Genomic DNA, 22720 nt, shown 5'->3' on the forward strand with positions numbered 1-22720 from the left:
CTACATGTTGCTAAATCCACCGCGGGGCATAAACAGAAGGGTAGCCATGGCAACATTGCTGTGGGGCTGCTCCGGGGTCTTCTTCACTGCTTTTGGTGTATTTTGTGGCGGAAGTTACAGCGCCACTTACAGTCCCGGCATATGTACTACAGCGTGTCCAGCGCTTTCGAGCGGTCTCGTGTGGAAGTACAGCGCCACTTACAGTCCCGGCATATGTACTACAGCGTTTCCAGCGGTCTCGTTTGAACAGACACGTTAAATGAAACGAATGCATGTGAACGGAAGACTTTTTTGAAAGCGCATACTGTGCATAAACGCAAACATTCCCGTGTACATATGGCCTTAGCCCCGCCCACATGTTCCGGGTGTTACAGCCTTTGAAGTCAGACTCCACTTTGTCTCTGTATTGTCTCTTTGCACTGCTAATAGCTCTCCGGAGGGCATACCTAGACTTCCTGTACTCATCCAAATCTCCACCTCTGTGTGCAGTGGCGACTCGTCATTAGGGGCAAGTACAGCCCCACCTAGTGTCAGCAGAAAGTAATGCAAATAATAATTAAAAAAATATGCAAAAAATAAACATGTTAAAATATATTTTAAGATCATGTTCAGTCATCTGATTCGTCTGTACATTGCTGTTTTAGTCTGCGTTCTTCTAATTAGTGTCCACAGTGTGCCTATTGAGCCGTGTTGAGCGATGTGGGGCAAGCCCCTCTCTCTGCTGTAGAAATGAAGGTGTACTGTAAAAACTACACCGCGCATGCTCAGAGTATTTTTCTATTCAATGTGTGCGGCAAAAAAACAATCACCAGTGGGGCATAATGCTGGCATACCTACCAAACGTCATCTCATAATTCAGAGAGCTGATTGGCTGTAAGTACGTGTGCCGCGAAAAGTGTAGTTTTCACCCTGTAGTGAAGAGGCGACGAGATAGAGCAGCGTATAGCGATTCAAATCAGTAAAACGGAAAGAAAATGAATGAATTGACCATCTACTTCAGCTTTGGTAAGTTCATTTTATGTCATATCTTTTGTTGATCTTCTGTGTTTTGCCTATAGGCTATTGCTCTGCTGGATCGATTGATATTGTGACCTCGGTGATGAGTGTCTGTGTTTTCCTCTCTCTATCGGAACCATGGATAGCTTACAGCTATTTGTTTACGTGTTTAAAAAAGCACCAGAAGCTTATATATACACATCTAAGTTGTTCGTGCCCCACCACTTTTGTACATATAAAAACGCCATTGTTCTGTGTGCGATAGTGCAGGCTTTTAGCTTGGCATGGACCTCGCTGTTTATCCAGGGATTTTGATTCGAGAATGCCCGTAATCTTCGGTACTACGTCATCGATGCATTTTCCAATGTAGCAAATGACCGCATCCGTGTGTGTGTTGATGTTTTCGTCCTCAAACACACACCACTCAGTAGTTTCAAAGCAGTGCTGCAGAGCTGAGTCTGACTCCTCACTCCAGCGCTGTATAGTCCGTGTCACCGGTCTGTCCCGTTTAAGTTTCTGCTTGTAAGCAGGCAGCAGCAGCAGTGAGATGTGGTCTGATTTGCCGGAGCGAGGGCGAGGGAGAGCTTTATATCCATGTCAGAAAGGGGAATAAACATGGACTAGTGTATTTCCGCCGCGCGTCAGGCAGCTGATGTGTTGATACTTCGGCAGGACCTTCTTCATGTTGGCAGTGTTAAAATCCCCGGCCACAATAAAAGCCGCCTCTGGCCGTGAAGTCTCTGTCCTGTTCAGTGCTTGAATTGGAATAAAAAAGGTGCCAGTACTCAAAATCAGCAACTGTTTCAAGTCAATTTATTTATACAGCCCAAAAACAAGTATTTGGCTCAAAGTCATATCCTAATGCTGGTGGGTTTGTCTCTTTACTGTATATTTTAGAAAGGCTCACTGTACTTAAACAAAATGACTCAGGGTGCATCTGAGATTAGAGGGGGTGCAGTGGTAAAGTGCTATTTTTATAAGTGGGGAGCGGACCTGACACCCTCTAGGGGTGTCCGGGGGCATGCTCCCCCGGGAAGATTTTTTTTTAAATATTGAAGTTAAATGCATCAATCTGGTGCACTTTGAGAGCAAAATGAAGAGATATATGGATACCTCTCAACATCCATATGAAACAGAACTGTAAACAGATTTACTTGCAGAAAAGAAATCTGAGCTTGTGTGCATACATTTACACTTGTATAAAATATCCACGTATCTGTGAACCACATTTGAAGTCACAGAAGAAAAAAAAAGGTTTTGTAGCTTGTAGAAAAAAAATTAACTTAGTGATGAAATGTTCACTTGCAGAAAAATATATTTTCCATTACAACTGCAACTTGGTTATTACAACCTCTCAAATCAGTCAATACAACTTCACAAATCTGCTCTGTGGCAGTATAAATCGACGAATCTGTGGCCTTGACTTTTGCTATACTTCTTGTGATGAATGTGTCGCAAAAGTAATTTTACCTGTAGATGTGGGGGGAGGGAGGGGGGTTGGAGCGAAGGGGCGGAGCTATTACAACCAGATGACTGTGGGGCTAACGGTCCGTGTCGCTACCAGTCCGCTGACATGGTGTCACGATCTGTCTGTGTTGTGTTTTGTCTTGTCTTTTTCTGTCTTTGGTTTCCTGTTTTGTTTTGAAAAGTGTTCACACCCGTCTTGCCTGTTGCTTCCTGTCTCTGTGTTCCCTCCTGCCTGATTGCCCGATTGTGTTCACCTGGTGCCCCTGTGTTTTCTCCTCCCTCCTCACCTGTGTCTTGTTTGTGTGATTGGTCTTGTGTGTATTTTAGTTCTGGTTTTTCTGTCTGTCATGGTTGGTTCCTTGTTCGTATTTGACTGTGTGTCACAGGGTAGTGTTCTATTGTCTACTTTGTACCTTGGATTAAAGGATTATTCTTGGAAATCTGCATTTGGGTCCTGCCTGCTTCACTCAACCCTGACACATGGCGCGTCAATCAACGGTAAGTTTTGCCCATTACTTCCCCAGTATTACTTTGAATATTGTTATTGTGATTGAGGATTAAATCCGCTATGAAGACCACCGTTTTATATCGTGCAGTTTAGCGGCAAAATAACGTCAGTTAGCCAGCTAACGCTAGCTTTGTTGAATTTATGCTAGCTAAACAAGTAGTGGTTGTAGTCTATACAGCAGTAATTAATATATTATAGCCTACTGCTTTGGCACTAACGGTTGATAACCGTTTATGAAAATAAAACCAATTGAACTGTACTGAAATAATGACAAGTTTTATAATTGTCTTGGGCTCCTGCTGTGTTTTTAAAGCCTTTGTAAATTATCCATGCTATTTTCTATTTAGAACGAAGACTTCAGAATCTTAAAATCCCTTGACGTTTGTATGCAATTGTGCTAAATTCAACACTGGAATCAAGCAAATATGAATATGTTTGCATGACATTAGTTATTTATATTTTGCCATCACTTAATTATACGTTTAATACATTTAAGTCAAGCTAAGGTACATGTGATGGTAGCTAGTTAGTGCTCTTACCTGTGATGCCTCCTCCAAACAGCATAATAACCAGACTGTACCATTAAAACTACAAGTACCAGTTCTAGATCCTTGACTTTAGATAAACAATTCAAAAGACAAAATGTATTTAAAGACCAATCTTTATTTGAAGGTGCCTCTTAAACTGGGATATTAGTTATACAGTAATAGTATTGACAATCTAAAAAAACTGAGCAACTCAACGGTTCACTTTTATATTTCTTATTGTCTAAAGCATTTATTATTTTCATTTTTCCCCTCATATTCAGTGTGGACGGATTGAGACAGCGTGGTGTCCAGAGAGCTGCAGAGACTTCAGGGAGAAACCTCCGTGTGATGGACGTCCTGTCTGTTGGTTTGGCCGGAGAGGACTGAGGGTCTTTCCTCAGCGAGGAGGACCAGGCCTGATGGAGGAGCCCATGCATAGCTGATACCAACTGCACAGGCCTAGTCTGTCACTTTATTTGACTAAATGTGTTTACTTATACATTTAATAGGTTTACACCTTCTGTCCATATGTGCTTTTTATTTAAAATGAACTTTTGGTTCACATTTCAATAAATTGTATTTGTATTTGCACTCCTTTTGTCCATTATTCTTACTGAAAATGTTAGATTACACATTCACATCTGACTGAAGATTGGCCCCATTTATTTGTGATGTTGCAAACTCTGCGGTACAAGGTACATGTTGTGAAGCTCATAAAGTGAGGCAAATATAAATAATCAGCTGATGGAAAAAATTACAGGAAACATAAAACATATTATTGCAGAACAAGTGTGTTATTTGTATTTTTAGGGGCTGTAGATATAATTATTTTGTAATGGTAATGTTTTATTTTATTTCAACAGTGAGCTACAAAGACAATCAGATTATGAATGAATCAACATTGAAATATATTTTATTATCAAAATAATATTTAACTGTTATCAAAACTTAGTGCAACTGTAGAAGCTTGCTCTGTTGTCTCACTGAAATAATAACTTTTACCACGTTTTTTACAGACAATATTGAGAGATAAATAGTAGCAGTTCTCACTATATGTTAAATAGCTTTGCTTTCAATACATTAAATTAGAAAGCTGACAAAGTCATATTGCTTGTTAACATCTAAATGTAACCCTTTGCATGGAAAAACCCCTCAACTTCACTGATGTGTAGGTGATCTAGTGTTTAGTATTGTTTAATGGAATGTATATCAGTGTATTAAAGTCAATACCTTTCCAATATCTTTCTTGATTCTTTGTACAGTATGAAAAAAGAGTATTTGTACCTGTGCTGAAGTTCACTGCTGTGAGGAGTCCAGTGCGGTCTCTCACTCTCTGGTCCAGCCTGTCTGCATCACCTGGAAACTTTAAACAAACAGATATATATGTAAAGTACCATGTGTACAAACAATATAACTCTTCTGTTGAACATGTTGGATTGTGTATTGTCCGAGTCAGGGTCCTTTTTATTTTACTGTAACTTTGGAAGTTGTGTTACCAATGCTTACTGTTTATTTGATACCAATTTGGTAATACAATTAATAAAAACAACAAGGTTTGGGTTCGTTCTTCAGATGACTGTGACGTTAACGTGTAAGCTCAATAATGAACTCCTGCTCAACCAACCATATTGTAATATCCAAGTAATCATCTTGAAATATGACAATAATTGTAATATACACACATCTTATTGTGAGGTTGATTTCACATACACTACTTTGACGTTAGCTTGTCTACATACTTGAGCATAGCGGATTTAAATTAACCTTAGTGATGCATAAAGTTCCTACCTACATAATAAAATATCTCTCTAAGTTACAAGGATGACCTTATTTTATCAACCTCAAACAGAAGCCGTTTGTTCTACAGTATTATCCCACTTAACGCTTAACACTTGTCTATTTCGTTTTAACCTTTATATACAGTCTATGGTTTTAACTTGCAGGCTAACCCACAAGCCTTAACCTTCATTACGTAGCTGATTAAAATCATAAACACATAAATAAGCACTTGAATTTCACTTACCGCAAAACCGCATTCATGCACCGCAGGCCCGGTTCTACGGGGGTGCATAAGGGTGCATTGCACCCTCAGTTGAGTCGTTATGCACCCTCATTTGAAAAATTAAAAGTGAAAAAAAAATAAAAAAAATAAAAGTGAAAAATAAATAAATAATTAAAAGTGAAAAATATTACATATATAATAACAATAATAATAATAGCAGTAATAATAATAATAATAATAATAATAATAATAAGAATATAGTTGAAATAAAATAAATTGTAATTGTGGTTAAATAACATTGTCTGCTGCATTTATTTGGTCAATTTAAACGGTAAGTAACGTTATTATGTCAGGTGCGCGTGACCTGTGCCCCTGTGCGTTCGTCATTTGCAAGGTGCTTACACAGCAGTCAATGATGGACATCAGAAAATGGTTAAAACAACCAGCCCTTATCGCCAGCAGTAACACTGCATCTACTGCAGGTAATAACAGTTCAGATCATGGGGACATTACGTTACCTGCGGCCACTGTTGTGGACACTAACGCCCGACTCGCCGGCTTTGCCCGCCTCGCCCACGGAGGCGGAGCAGCCGCAGCCGTCTTCGTTGCCCCAAACACCGCCACCCCTCGGCGGCCCGCAAGTGCCAGAGGACCTCGGCAAAAGAGAGCCTGCCCAGGTATATTTAAAAAGTACCCAACTCGCCTGTACAGTGCGGTAAGGCGCTCATTTTGCAGCTCATGGTTTCAAAACAGAGATTGGCTATTGGCTATATATGAATATTCCATTCATGTAAAAAAGATGCCATCTTCTGCTATGCATGTAGACATTTCGGTTAGTCAAATGCCTTCACCACAACTGGCTACAACAACTGGCGCCATGCTCTTATAGGCTACGTGATAAGGGACTGGGAAGGCATGAATCAAGCAAAGAGCACATAGATCCATAGATCTCTTAATGTTGCTCTCAAAGTGCACCAGATTGATGCTTTTAACTTCAATATTTAAAAAGAAATCTTCCCGGACCCCCCGAGAGGGTGTTAGGTCCACTCCCCACTTATAAAAATAGCACTTTACCACTGCGCCCTCTCTAATCTCAGATGCACCCTGAATCATTTTGTTCTGGAACCGGCACCTTGCCGGTACTCAGTAAGAAGTGCCGGTACCACATGGGTAAAAATCAGAAGTGCCGGTACTGCGTACCGGTGAGTACCGGCCCAATTCAAGCACTGGTCCTGTTGATAACACCATACAGTTCGTCCAGTGCTGTGTTGTTGTCGGCGTTTGGCGGAATATACACTGCTGTAAACACAATCGCTGTAAATTCTATCGGCAAATGGAAAGGCCGGCATCCGATCATGACGTGCTCTAAATGAGGGGAACAGTCCGAAGAAATAATCCCCACATCTGTGCACCAGTTATTGTTCACCATAAAGCACACACCTCCTCCCTTACTTTTCCCTGAGTTAACAGTCCGGTACATATATATGTACATATATATTATCTATGTACGTAGACACAAAATACTGGGGTCCACATACTAATATTTGTCTTTGAATGTATGAGAATAAGCAACCCTCATCATAATTCATATATTATTTTTTATTTTTAGTGAATTATAAAAACACAAAACATTACAGCATTTCAAATATTACGGAAAGGGTATTCCCTTAGGAGAACACTTCTTGTTTGTGATTGGACAGAGCCAGCCAGAGAAGCACTGCTGTGATTGGTTGTTTTTGCTGCCAGTCAAGAAATGACGCTTCGTGATTGGTTAGCACCCGACAGCGCCACGTATTTCCTGTTTGGTACTATTCAGCTGTTTCTGCACACATTTTAAACTGAGTTGGAAAGAATGGAAGAAGAGATGGAAATCTTAAAGGGGACCTATCATGCAAAATGCACTTTTGTACATCTTTTATACATGAATATGTGTCCCCGGTGTTCCAGGGAACTCACCAAGTGTCAGAAAACACAACCCTCTCTATTTAACTCCATACCCAAATCTCTAAAAAAGGGGCTGCAACGGATCTGATAAAAACTGATCCAGATTTGAACACTGTCCTGACGTCAGGACGGTGGCGCTACGGCTATTGGGCCAACTCCACCAATCAGGAGGAGACAGCCACGGCCATTGCCGTTCGAAAGCGCTGGAGACGCTGTAGTACATATGCCAGGCCAGTAGATGGTGCTGTTCTCACAGAATCTGCTTTTGCAAATCCAGAGCTAAAAAATGTCAAATTGAGCAAAATGAGGCATGGCTAAAATGCATGATCTGTTTGGTATTTTGAAAAAAAAAAAGTATAAATATGCCTTATATAGGTATGGTCCTACACTATATTATTCAAATATAGCATGTTAGGTCCACTTTAAGGGAATATTTTAACAACGGATATACATATGATGTTATCCTTGACATGCTGTCAACCCATCACCACATCAACATGTCCCAAAACATCAGCCGTTAGTTGTTAGCACACAGAGCTCACAGCTCCTCATATCTGTTCAGAAACTGGACAAAAGTTAAACATGTACACCAGTGACGTGCGGTGAGGTTCATGGCTGGTGAGGCACTGACTCTTTCAGAGTCAGATTTACAAATATTATATTTTGACCTTAATCGAAATATTCTGTTATTTTCAAAAGCTTTTTTAGTCTGATGCTATGATTAATTTTAAACAGACCGTTCAACAAAAGGATACCCAAAATCTAAATATTGGATTGTTCTTTCTTAGTAAGATCCCATTTTCATGACAGTTGTGGTCTTACCTTGACTTGAAGATGAATAGAAGTCCATGCTATCCTTCTGGACAACAATCTCTATTACTTTTTTGTAAAAGTCCTCCTTATCTTCCTCTAGTTTCAAAAGTCTGTTGTTTGCGTCTACTGTCTCTGCGTAGAATAACAGTAGCAACAAGAACCTGTGGGCTCACGTGCGCCCCCTTCAGTGCGGCAGAGGTTATGGCTGCCTCTCCTGTTGCTTTTTTCATTGCCATTGTACGATGAGACCAGCGAGCCTAAATATCATATATACGTGAAATAAGTTATTTAGAGACTATGGATGGCGAGGATAAATGTAATAAAGGGATCTACAAACATTACATTGGTGACATACAGTGAGATGGTAACAGGCATGCGCTTAGGGCCCGCTTTCCAGCCAGTTTCTGTGGGGTGATGCATTCTGAGGTGAGGCAGAGCTCATCTGTGCCTCACCTTACCCCACAGTAACTGGCTTGAGCGTGCTCACAAAATAAGTGGCCGCGCTAAATTAGTGCCCGCGCTCCAGCAAGTTACTGTGGGCTTACGTGAGGCAGAGCTCGTCCCTGCCTCACTTCTCATCGTTCCCGTAGCGAAGCTCGGCAAATTTGCTGATTTTGACTATAAAAAGCGATTGGAATCATACAGAAATCACATTTACACAAGATCAGTGGAGACATTTTATTATTATTATTATTTAGTTTTTCTTTAATTGTTTTTCCGTTACATTGGAGTATGACAGGTGAGGCTCTGCCTCCCCTGCCTCCCCTGACTGCACGTCGCTGATGTACACAGACTGTCTGTGTCATGGCGAATACAGTCACTGCTTTATTTCTGTCTGTATGACTTTGTTGTGAGTTTGGACGGAGTAGCTACAACTTTAGCCAGATCGATCCGATCTCCATTCAGAAAACACACATTTTAAAAGGTTTTTCGCCTGACATCTTGTCTGCACATTTGTCAAAGCATTAATTCATGGTTTTTACCCACCGGTATCAGTATGTTGTTACTTCGGCATCATTTTGAAACATGTATTACAATTAAATCACAGTCAAATATGTTCATTTTGTTGTAGTTGGTATCTATCGTAGTATTTGCATGGATATAAGCCCTGCCCCCTCTCCAGCGCGTCCTGTTTGAATGACAGGAGTATACAGCTGACAGCCGCGGTGAAACTCGAGCGATTAGAGCGATTCGAATATTCAGGGCCGAAGTAACAACATACTGATACCGGTTAGTAAAAACCATGAATGAATGAATTATATTGGAAAAATATATTGTAGGGCCATACCTATACAAAACATGTCTGTGAAGTTTTTTGCTTAAAATACCAAACAGATCACCCATTGTAGCCATGCCTCATACTGCTCATACCCCTCTTTTGCAGCCCTGTTAGAGAAACGCGGATTTTGGGTCGGAGGCTAATGCCTGATCAGAATTCTACCGGAGATAAAGTTAAATTCTGCTGTGATAAAACCACATCAAGGATTATTTCTGAAACAGTATGGAGCTCAAATGCTTTTTCTCTTGCGGGTTTATCACAAGGTGAGTTCCTTTTTTTATTTCCTGCTTTTTAAACACATGTGCTCTCCAGTACAGGTTAGCTCTGATGCCCCTTTCACACCGGCGCTTTTCCAGCTCCAGCTCGGAGCTAGAGCCTGAAAAGCGCCGGTTTTTCCTGTTCACACCGCAGCGGCGCCGCCTCATAGCTCCGGAATGCGGTTCACTTCCAGCTCCAAAAAATTGTCGGTCTAGAGGCAAGAGCTTCGGAGCTATGACGCGGCGTCGCTTACGTCTCTCTTACGTCGAGGCGTGCAGGAAACTAAACCCACCTCCCCTGAACATGGGTCGACTGAAGAGTCTCGTCATGCCTGCCTACAAGCAGTAGCGCTGAGCAAAGTGACTAGAAGGTAACCACACACTTATAAAAAAAAACACACTTTATAAAGTCAGGCAACACTAACCAGGCTTCGTGTGATTCTGTTTATTTGTACCTTACTTTGACCATCCGTTCGCTGTTATTGATCATTGTGGAGAGCAGGCAGACGTTTTGTTTGTTATTATAGCAGCTATCGGATGGAATCAATACATGGGCTGCACAGGTTGTCATGTCCGACTATCACAAGTAGAATCATAATGAAAAATACGCCGGTAAAATGTGCCTGTAGAAAACGGCTTAGCAAGTGGTCAGTTTAGCTTCGGTTGCTATGCTAACATCACCCATGTTATACCAGAGAAACTTTCATAACAGAGTTGTGATGCCAAACAGCGTCAATTCAGACTGACACACATTCACTTAAGGGGAACTGGGGATATGTATCAGCTGCTTGTGTGACAGTCAGACAGTGAATACTTTAGAGCCGTGTGAGCTAACCCGGAGCTAACGGGAGAATAAACTCCCGTGGAAGAGCAGCCAGCACTGCAGCGGTCGGTAAATGCCGCTGAAACACATTAATAAACAATGAACCACGGCACTCTGGAGAAAAGTATAAGGTTGGAGAAGTCGTTATTTAATTTAATATGGCTTCGTATGATTAAAAGCAACACGATCATCGACCCGACGCAGTCCCCCCCCGTTGTTGTTGTTGCGAGCTCCGTTGGGGAGAAAATCAGCGATGTAAACGGTGACGTCATGACGCAGCAGCGGCAGCTGGGCGGTGTGAACAGAGCGGGAGCTGAAAATGGAAACCGGAGCTGAACCAGAAAAGCTCTAGCTAGGAGCTAGAAAGGGAAAAGCGCTGGTGTGAAAGCCGCATGAGTGTTAGCGAGGCTTGCTAATGTAAACAAAGACGAGATTACGTCCAAAACACGTCAGGCATTGTTTCTGATAGCAACTTTCTGTGGGTCCGCCGCCGATTTGACGTCATATCGGCAGCAAATCTGTATCCGCTCGTTGTACCCCCGTTTTTTAAAAAGATTTGGGTACGGAGGATTTGGGTATGGAGGATTTGGGTACACATATTTATGTATAAAAGACATCAAAAAGTGCATTTTGCATGATGACAAGTGTGCAGACAAGATGGCAGGCGAAAAACCTTTTAAAATGTGTGTTTTCTGAATGGAGATCGGATCTATCAGGCTAAACTAACCTGTAGCTGCTCCGTCCACACTCACAACGTCATACAGACATAAATAAAGCAGTGACTGTATTCTCCATGACACAGACAGTCTGTGTACTTGTTTAACTTTTGTCCAGTTTCTGAACAGATATGAGGAGCTGTGAGCTGTGTGCTAACAACTAACGGCTGATGTTTTGGGACATGTTGATGTGGTGATGGGTTGACAGCATGTCGAGGATAACATCATATGTATATCCGTTGTTAAAATATTCCCTTAAGATTTCCATCTCTTCTTCCATTCGTTCCATCTCAGTTTAAAATTCGTGCAGAAACAGCTGAATAGTACCAAACAGGAAATACGTGGCGCTGTCGCGTGCTGACCAATCACGAAGCGTCATTTCTTGACTGGCAGCAAAAACAACCAATCACAGCAGTGCTTCTCTGGCTGGCTCTGTCCAATCACAAACAAGAAGTGTTCTCCCTAAAGGAATACCCTTTCCGTAATAGTTTAAATGCTGTAGCATTTTGTGAAATGCTGTATTGTTTTGTGAAATGCTGTAGCGTTTTGTGAAATGCTGTAGTGTTTTCTGAAATGCTGTAGCGTTTTGTGAAATGCTGAAGCGTTTTGTGAAATGCTGTAGTGTTTTTTGAAATGCTGTTGTGTTTTATGAAATGTTTAAGTGTTTTGTGAAATGCTGTAGTGTTTTGTGAAATGCTGTTTTGACTTGCTCTTCAGGGCCACCGTATTATTCATTAATTCATCATGTAGTTTATGGGCACCGTACTACTATTAAGCGGCATATGACTGAATGATAAATTTATGATATTCTTTGCAAGCCGGATTTGCCCCAAAGGCCTCTGCACTGGACCATATTGCAAGTTTGATTAAAATTCAACTAATTATGCAACCCTATCTTCAACCTATCCTCGCTTAAATTATTCAAGGTCAGTGCCTAAGTTTACAACACAGAGCACTATCGGAACTGAAGCTGGGTTGTCTGACAAAAAATAATTGGACTTAAAATATGGCAGCTATAAAAGCATTTTTATGGCTCTGCCGGACCATTTTAATCTAATTATAGTTTATTTTTCTCATAATGATGCAACAATCTTCTCCAAAACGTTTTATTTTTCTTCAAATGTCTTTTTGTTGTTATTTCACACAAACAGATCCTGTCAGGAATGGAAAGTGTCAGTCAGCAGACCATGAGTTATTTTTTATTACAAACATATTTGTTCTGTTCGTTGTTTTGTCATGTGACCACCAGTGATGACAGTGATTGGAGTACGAGTCCAGACTGCATCCGGATGACCGAGTCAGAGTGTGATCTGACCGAACACCTCACACCCTACGACAGGTACACACCTCTATCACCTGAATTATAACTATAATGTTCAGTAGATATCTGGGAAGCTGACATTCATTCATTTGTTATTTTTAAGGCACTTGTGTTTTAAAATAGTCCTACAGAAACTCACATTTTCTGTTTTTCAAGATATATAATCATATATTTTAATGAAGCTAATAAACTGTGAGTTTGTTAAATCTTTAAATCTGATGTCAGGGCAATGACTAACACACTCATATCAGGATCATCACACAGCTCGGCAGTGTTGGTCTGTGAACATTTGTTTTAAACCAAAGTGAAGACACTTAACCGAGTCTTCCAGTAGTATACTGTATGTATCATACATGTAAAAAAAATCACATCTACTGTATACATCTATATCTAAAACTATAAAACCAACAAGTCTTCCAAATAAAACATGCTCTTCTGTCTTTTTAAATCTTAGTTTGAGTAAACTCACTTTATTAATATACATTTCTTTCTCCTTTTTAATTTGTAGATATCTGAGCATATTACCATATTGCTTCAGAATGTTGTGTTACTTCCTGTGTAAAATCCAAACACCATGAATGTTGAATGTGTTTGACATGTTCCTCTCTTCCTGTGCAGGGCCTACAAGGCTGATATCCAGACTGAACCTGATCTGGTGGACTATGATGAGGACTATGAGAACTACCCTCACACGTACTCTGATCCCTTCAACCCCTACAGAGAGAGTAGGTGTCACATACTCAAGCTCAAAAACTCCAAATCACACAGTAAATGTTATTTCATAAAATACTTAAAGGGAACTTTTAAACTGTCAATAAGTCTAATTATTTTATAGTCCAGGACGAGGGGTAATGAAGGATAGAAAAGGCTTCTCAAAAGAATAGATCCCTACTATTGTTAAAACCCATGCATCATAAACCTAAAAACCAAAACCGTGAGTTCTGTGCTAAGTGTGTTAGCATTTTTTCGCTCAGGGCTCATTTAGACGCTTCTTGTGAGACTTGTGTTTTGTTTCAGTAAAAATGGTTCGTATCGTCAGTTAGCTGAGTTTCTTCCCGTTAGGTGGGTATGACACATTCATAGTTTGTTAAATGTTAAGAAGCCCTCAGACGCTGCGTTTTTGCGCGGGTCCGTGGGGCTCAACAGGTTAAGCCCAATTGCCCCCGCCGGCGGCACTAAACGAAGCACAAGGGTAACACCGAGTGTCTGAATTAGCACTAAGCACATAACTCACGGTAGCGATATTTTATACTTCTTGCAATCTGCACAAACTGGATATCATATGAAAGCTGAGATTCCACAGATTCCATTGGAACTTCTGTCACATGCTGTGTACCTGGAGCTGCAGCTAGCAGCATGTATGAGTAGTTTGTATGTTTGCACAGTGACAGTGAGTGTCTCTGCATTAGCATTTTAGCTCATAGCTACAGTATTTAGTAAATTCACACAGACTTACCTGTGACTTAGGTTGTGGTTGTGGTTGTTTGACTTGTAATCATAAACTTTGTGAATGCATTTTTGACGGTTGCATTGTTGTACAACAGTTAACAATTAGTAACCTGCATTTCAATTATGTAACGGTGATTTAGCCCAGCATTACTGCATCTCGTTATGGTGTAGCCTAGTAACCTACATGTAGTATAGTACATTCATTACCCCCCTGTAGCTCCTGTGCTGCTTTATTGTTGGTAAGTAGGTGCACAGACTTGCTGTTGTAAATGAATGTAGGCTACTTCTTCTGTGGTGTTTTAAACAAGTACGATGGTTGGATATTAGCCTTCCCTATTCTGAGCCTCACCCACGGCTATGGTAATATCTTTTAAAGCAACAGATAACTGTGTGAACAGGCACATACCTGTTGAATGAATGGTTTCATATTGTTAACCATTGCTTCTCCTTCAAGCTTCAGCTTGCTCTGTGTGAGCTGATGTTTCATGCTGGCAGTATCAGAGGCAGCAGACCTGTTGATTCCTGCTGTGTTTTCCTGCAACAGGCAGCTTATCTGTCTTGTGCTTAGCTGGAACCCAATGACAAAGATCTCTTTATTTTGTATTTACATTCCATACAACATAACTGCATTATCTAAAGTGTTCCGAGGGAAACATAATTTCACCCGGATACTGGGTGCCGTTTTAAACGTGCAATTGTCAAAACAAATAAAACTACTTGGACAGTTTTAGAAAATAGATTGTAGTTTAGATATGTTTATTAATTCATTTAAATAAATACAAAATCAACATAGATTGGACTTCACACAGGAGACTAACCCCTCAACCCCTTCCTCCTCCCAACATGTACTTCCGCAACCTGATTAGAAACGTATTTCAGATATATGTCCAAAGAAATAGTAATTTATTGGAAAAAACATTTCCCATGAAACATATTTGACAAAAGCAGTGCGGTTGCATGGGAACATAATTGTTTGCAGACAAGGATGACTGAAGATGGGCCACTGGGGAAACATGTATATAGAAAAATAAAATTGCTCAGAAGATTTATCCTTCAGGGACTATGTACTTGAGTGTATGAAGTACACAAGAAAGCATTGCTCGTGCCCCCTCTACAAAAAGGGTTTTTTCCATTGGATTTCTGCAGAGAATGAGATCTCTGGAAAACACTTTTATGATACTTACACATTTTGTTCAGCAGGATAATCTCCACATGCTAACACCAGTTTTTGACCTCCTGAGGCTTAAATGCAGTCACTTGTTAGCAACCGCTGTGTTCTGACACATCGAAGCTTCAGACATTCACCAGTGGGGTCAGGGTTCTTACGGTCATTAAAAACCTGGAAAAGTCATGGAAATTCAAAATGCTAATTCCAGGCCCTGGAAAAGTTATGGAAAACAATATTTTTCCCAAAGTTTTGGAAAAGTCATGGAAATGTAACTAAAGTTGCTTCAAATATAATTTATATTTTATCTAATCGCCAAAATAGTAATACTATAATGATAATAAATACTGTATTGAATAGTAATGAAACGTAAAATGGCATTTAACTGTCGAGGTATTTTGCTGGTGAGAGATTTTAGTTGCTTTAGCGTGTAGAAGCTAGTAAGCCTATTTGATTTGTTTTAGATAGGCACAACATGTTTCATATGCAGACCTTATTTTCCTGTTCCATGTTAAAATAAACAATTTTCAGTGGTACCTACTGCTGAGAAAGAGAACTTTTTTTGGTCATGGAAAATTAGGTAAAGGTCATGGAGAAGTCATGGAAAATCATTGGTGAAAAAGTGTATGAACCCTGTGGGGTATTTACTGATATATTTTACATCGAGGAACAAAACGTGACCAGCTTGTGTTAACCACACTTTCAGGTTCCAACCAAAACACCTTCAAATACCATTGAATTTTGAGACCAGGGAATCTGAAGTGGTAACATGCTAACTCATTTCTGCACTACTCTATAGAGACACAGAAGCTCCTCTTTAAAAAAAATAGAGGATAAAGCATTAAGTGGTTAGCCAGCACAACAGTAAGAAAAAAGGGCCTGTAGTACTGACCCACAGCTTTATGAATAGGACTCTTATGAACTCTCTCATTTCTCATGGTCCCCTTTGATTGGTCCTCTCCTCAGGTAAAATCAGTGCGGTGGACATCACGGTGGAGGCTGTGGATGAGAGCAGAGTCATGGTCAACATCACAGATCCTCTGACTGGGATTCACCGGCGTGGGAAGCAGCTCAGCCTCAGAGACATCCTCAAAAATGACCTCAAGTATAAGATCAGCTACTACAAGTCTGGAAGTACAGGCAAGGTACAGAACTGCTCTGCAAAGACCACACTGAGACACTGCAGAGCGCAGGCATACAGTCTCACCTGAGCACTGAGAATGAACAGTTGTATAATGTACGTTGAATGTTTTTGATTTATAAATATAATTTATCAGCTAGATGTTTCGGTACCACTTTACAATAAGACTACCCTTATAAAGGATTAATAAAGGGTTTATAATTAGGTTATTAATTAGGTTGTAAACACTTTATTAATCATTAAGAGTCATTTATAAACCAGTTCTAACACAGGCTCACTATTTGGCAAGATGACGAAGCCTTATATTGGCTACCTAGCTTACTTCGTCTTCTTCATCAGCCAGCGTCCTTGGTATCTGTTGTTCACTGAGTTGATTCTCCCCCCATCCATCTTGATGTTTCTTGGCATCTCTTATGACCATTTATGAATGAGTTACTAACATTTATAACTGCCAAAAGGGAGCCTTGTAAAGTGTAAAACAAATCACCATTTTATTAATGAGTTACAACCATTTATAATTTCTTTACGTTATATTAAGCCTTAAAGTTATGCATAAATTAGGACGTGGTCACATTGAGTGACAGGTCTGTCCAGTGACTGCTGTTGTTAGCTTTCTGTCTCTCTGCTAGCAGCTCCATGATGCTACAGGGGCTCTGCCTGCTCAGATCATCCGGGGAACATAACTTGAACTCGGCCGTGCTTGTTGTGCTGGTGCCTTGTGGACTATTCTTCATGCTTATATCGGACTATTGTGACTCACTTTGCGGTTAAAACAGACGGTGCATGAAGGCGGTTTTACGGTAAGTGAAATTCGAGTACTTTATGTATGTGTTGCTTATGTTTTTAGTCAGCTAACGTTAATTAATGTTAAGGGTTAGCATGTAAGCAAGTGGTAGCTACAATGCTAATCGTAGCCTCCAAGTTAAAACGTAATAGAGAAGTGTTAAGCATTAAGTGGGATAATACTGTAGAACAAACAGCTTCTGTTTGAGGAAGGTAAAATAAGGTCATCCTTGTAAGGTAGAGAGATATTTTATTATATAGGTAACTTTATGCATTGCTAAGGTTAATTTAAATTCGCTATGATCGATTATGTAGACAAGCTAACGTCAAAGTAGTGTTGAAGAGCGGCGTAGTGTATGTGAAATTAACCTCACAATAAGATGTGTGTATATTACAAATAATAATGTCATATTTCAAGATGATTACTTAGATATTACAATATGGTTGGTTGAGCTGGAGTTCATTATTGAGCTTACACGTTAACGTCACAGTCATATCTGAAGAACAAAGCCAAACCTTGTTCTTTTTATTAATTGTATTACCAAATTGGTATCAAATAAATAGTAAGCATTGGTAACACCAATGCTGATAAAGTAAACTATTTTATTTGAGTATTTGTGTCTGGGAGAAGGTACTGTACCCAGTTCCTATGTTCGGCAGTTATTGACTGGGCTTTCTTGTACAAGAGAATACAAAAAATCAATATGTACCATTACTGTATAATTATCCTTAAATGATGTTATACAATGCACCTAATAAACAAGTATGGCATTTTGAAACATGATGTGCAACAATTTTTACTGTAATTTGTGTGCATTTTGTTGTTAAAGGTGGGGTAGGTAATTTTGGAGAAACCGGCTCGAGTGCGCTAGAATTTGAAAATACACAGCCAGAAAAAATCTGCCACTTCCTTACAGAGCCCCTCCTCCAACACACACGAACGCGCACATGACCAATGAGGGCACGAGATAAGTTTGTGCACAGATGGAAGGCTGACAGGCAGGTAGGCCATCCAGTTATTTTAGCCGGGCCGGCTAAAATGATTGGTCGGGCTTTTTACAGTATTACGGCTTCCACAGATGACATTTTTTAATGGATTTTTTGTCAAAGCACTTAAGATATTCATTGCTATCGGGATGTTAAGAGCATTCCATGGAATATAACAAGTGTATCTCGAGCCGGTTTCTCAAACTTACCTACCCCACCTTTAACTAAGATGATGTTATGATTTATTTGTTGTTAGTATGCACGCGGACGCTTTGGACATACCTGGAGAAGGAAAAAATGGGTCTTCGGAATGATGGGATTTAAAGACAAAAGGCGGAGACTAGTGTTGAAACTAGTGGAGAAAGGATCAAGATGCCACCTTGCCCCTCTGATTAGACGGCGTGTTAAGTCAGGAAGTAGCATTATTAGTGATGAGTGGAGGGCATACAGGAGAGTGCTGAGTAACATGGGGTACAACCAATACACCATAAACCGCAGCAGGTGGTTGGTGAACCCCCAGACTGGCAGTCATACCCAACATAATGAAAGAGCTTGGTCGACCGTCAAAGGACATGTCCGTAGACTGAGAGGAAACCGTACAGAGAGTTTGTTGGAGGAACACCTCAAGGTTCTTGAATGGTCATCTTGGCTTGGCTCTGGTCACCTTGATGGACTGCTTGGACGCTTGTTCAAGGATATACACAAAGCCATTCCAGTCTGAGTACCATTATGTCTTACCAAGTCTTTCATTTATGTCTGAGAAAAGCTTTTATGTTTAAATATGTGTATCAGTCATACTAAACAGTCATTACTTTGAGTCCTGATTTTCTTCATGTGTGAATAAAATGTTTTGCTTGGCTCTTTTGCATCTTACTTTGCATTTCATGTGAAAAATGTGTATTAGGTACAGTAAGCGTGAATGTTATAACTCATTCATAAATGGACATGTGTATTAAACTTAAAAACAACGCACCCTTTCAGTAGATATAAATGTTAGTGACTCATCAATAAATGGTGATATGTGTCACACTTTACAATAAGGCTCCCTTTTGGCAGTTATAAATGTTAGTAACTCATTAATAGATGGTCATAAGAGATGCCAAGAAACATCAAGATGGAAGGGGGGGAATTAACTCAGTGAACAACAGATACCAAGGATGCTGGCTGATGAAGAAGATGAAGTAAGCTAGGTAGCCAATATAAGGCTTAGCAGTACAGATAAATGTGGGCTCACTATTTGGCAAGCAACCGGTCACAGTTGCCCTGTTTATCTCATGTCTTATAAAAGCTTATTAATGATTTATAAAGTGTTCACAACCTAATTAATAAATAAACTATTCGTAAACCCTTTATAAGGGTAGTCTTATTGTAAAGTGGTACCGATGTTTCAAATGTAAATTACTGTATTATTATGGTTGATTAAAATATTCATGTTAGAGCTGTGTCATCCAACCTGACACAGATACAATGTATCTTTATACACGGGACAAACACTTTTTGGTTAAACTTTGCTTTTAAAGAAAGCTTTACAAAATAAGTACATGGACACAATATATTAGTATTTATTATATTATTTATTATATGCTCTTCTCCAACACTGCTTTATTCACGTCATTTTGGCTAACTCCTTGTGAAATTGTCAACTGATCTATTGATCACCATAATGTTTTACAAAAAAAAATATTTGATCCCATAGAATTATATAATTTAAACTTATATTTCATACAAAATTATTCATTCTTTAAACCAAAATGTTCAAAACATTGTAAAGCTTTTACCTCTATTTAGTAAAACTATAATCTTTAAAACGTCAAGGACTAAAATATGTAGCTGGAGCCAGGAGCGACTTAGCTTAGCTTAGCATGAAGCCTGGCGGTAGGGGTGTCTCTGTCCACCTGCTGGCACCTGTTTTACTTTATACAAGATGTCTATCAGTGAGCTTTAGTGAGCTGGTAGCTATTTTTTATTCATTCGGATGGAGCCGGGCTAGCTGTTTCCCTCTGTTTCCATTCTTTGTGCTAAGCTAAGCTAACCAGCTGCATGCTTTAATGGAAATTTGAATTTTGTCAGCTAACTTTCAAGATTTTAGCAGCATATAACTATGAACTCCCCATGTCTTTATTAATATTGATACCTGCTTTACCAAGAAACTATTAATGTTCAATAAATTACTTTAAACAAAATGAACGTCACCGATAACTCAACTGTTGTCACTGTAAGACAAAGCTAATCTTTGAGACACGTGGTAGATATGCCATCGTCCTACTAAAGATGAATAAAGATATCAAATAAAACAAGTTTTAAGTTTTATACTGAAATTGAGCAGCTACACAAGATGATTTAAAAGAAAGTTCTGATAGTGAGCTTTACTCAGTAAGCGACCTGTAGCTAGTGTTGCTACTATTATTGAAATATAGCGAGTTTAGTGGGGTTTTTTAGTTGTGTTTCTTATTAAATCTAGCTTACTTTTGCTACCTTCTCTAATGTTACCTCCCCAAGCTTTAAGTGAGTGATTGTAATATTTCCTCTTTATTATCAGAGAGACATCATATCTGACTCGAGTATGGCCGAGGTGTCGAAGCTGGATGCAGGAGAGAGTTACTGCTTCATGGCCGCAGCGTTCATCCCCTCCAGACCCAAAGGCAGCCAGCTGGGGGCGTGGAGCCAGCAGCTGTGCACACCTCAAGAGGGGAGCATCCTGCATGGTGCGGCTCTCTATACACACTACACACCACACACCACACACTACACACTACACACTACACACCACACACTACACACTACACACTACACACTACACACCACACACCACACACTACACACTACACACTACACACTACACACCACACACCACACACTACACATGACACTACACACTACACACTACACACCACACACTACACACTACACACTACACACCACACAGTACCAGCAGTGTCACATCAGTTGCCTGGCCGGGTCACGAGTCCTGCGTGTGGCTTTTATGTAGAACAACAACTTTAGTTTGGTGCTCACCTCTCTGGTTGACGTACTTTGTGGTCATTTTCAAGAGTTCCTTCATTCCTTTTTAGGAACTAACATTGTTTTGTTCACCATCACAGTGACTCACACAAACAGTGTGAAGGCAAACATAAAACATCTGCTAAGCTGATCCTCTTGGGTTTTGAAGAACTGTGTGAAGCTAAGGAGCCTCAGTGTCTTCAATTCATGTTAAATGTGGGAATAACAGAGTACAAAAGTGAAAGCGCAAAAGTTTTTCTTTAAAATGAAACGTCCCTGAAACCTTTTTGTGTTAATGTGGGATGGAAAATTCAAGTGTGCAAGTACAGTAGTATACAAGTAGTAATATTTCAAGAATAAAATACAGTATTAAAATACAACTTCGATGCAAGGTTTAAGCATCAGAATATAATTAAAAGTAAAAGTCCAGATACTGAACCTATTTAATAATAATTGATGTTATACTTTGGGATTATATTTAGTGATCTATAAATGTATTAATCACAATTTGTTAAACAATATATTCGGCTGGTTATAGTTCTGAATTTCATCATGGAAACAATAAAATGCTTCTTACCTTAAAAAAAGAAAGAAATTAAATTATGTTAAATAATGATGATAAATTATTGTAATAAATTAAATTATATATTAATTGATACATTATATTATAATGTGTCCTATTAGTATGTATCTGAATGTTTAAAGTCACAAACAAAACATGTTGCAGAATACAAGGTAAAATAATGTTATTAGTAAAAAATATTACAAAAAGGTCAAAACTAAAGAACCTCAAAGGAGTGCTTAGATGCAGTACTACAGTACTTACATCGTCCAGCACTGTAAACAGATGGCTAGAAACTGTGTTCAGACTGATGATTGACAGCTCCACCTGTCTCACTGTGCCCCCCCCCCCCCCCCCCCCCCCTGCAGAGCTGAACCTGGGCGTTTGGGTCGGTATAATCTTCATCCTGCTCACAGTCTTCTTCATCATCGTCACGGTGACCGTCCTCTGCTGCAGATGCTGCCGACAGAGAAACTCAACTCAGTCATCCACACCTGTTTAGTGTGTGTGTGTGTGTGTGTGTGTGTGTGTGTGTGTGTGTGGGTGGGTGTGTGTGTGTGTGTGTGTGTGTGTGTGTGTGTGTGTGTGTGTGTGTGTGTGTGTGTGTGTGTGTGTGTGTGTGTGTGTGTGTGTGTGTGTGTTTCTGTGTGTGTCTCTGTGTGGATGTGTGTCTTTAGGGAGCTGGACTCTCTCCTTCTCTCTTTGTTAACACTGTATTTCAATCAGGAGACGGTTTTGATGTAAGAATACATATTTATTGCAAAGATACACAAATGAATGTAATGGTGATTTTGGCGATTAGGCCCCGTTGTGCAGGAAGTATCATTCGGGAGGGGAGAACCGATCCGATGAAACCCCCCCCGGGGTCTAGACCCTGGTGGTGGTGAATGGATGGTTGGGTCGGTCTGAAGAGGAGGGGTTTAGCTTGACCCTGGATTCAGAGGGACAGGAGGTGAAAAGGGGCGGAGGAGGGTTGCGTA

The 22720-nt window shown here is 40.0% G+C and overlaps 1 protein-coding gene across 1 annotated transcript in view; it reads left to right on the top strand.

The window, feature by feature from the left end:
• Positions 1-22308, top strand: part of LOC117473156 (tissue factor-like) — a 29110-nt gene extending 6802 nt beyond the window's left edge. The window contains exons 3-7 of the mRNA XM_034118659.1: positions 12582-12671; positions 13272-13378; positions 16234-16412; positions 20718-20883; positions 22109-22308. Coding sequence (XP_033974550.1) covers positions 12582-12671; positions 13272-13378; positions 16234-16412; positions 20718-20883; positions 22109-22242 — 676 coding nt within the window. The 3' untranslated portion in view covers positions 22243-22308. The remainder of the gene's footprint in view (positions 1-12581; positions 12672-13271; positions 13379-16233; positions 16413-20717; positions 20884-22108) is intronic.
• Positions 22309-22720: the final 412 nt, after the last annotated feature.

The sequence above is a fragment of the Trematomus bernacchii genome, unplaced genomic scaffold (genome assembly GCF_902827165.1).
Source record: "Trematomus bernacchii unplaced genomic scaffold, fTreBer1.1, whole genome shotgun sequence".
Classification (NCBI taxonomy): domain Eukaryota; kingdom Metazoa; phylum Chordata; class Actinopteri; order Perciformes; family Nototheniidae; genus Trematomus; species Trematomus bernacchii.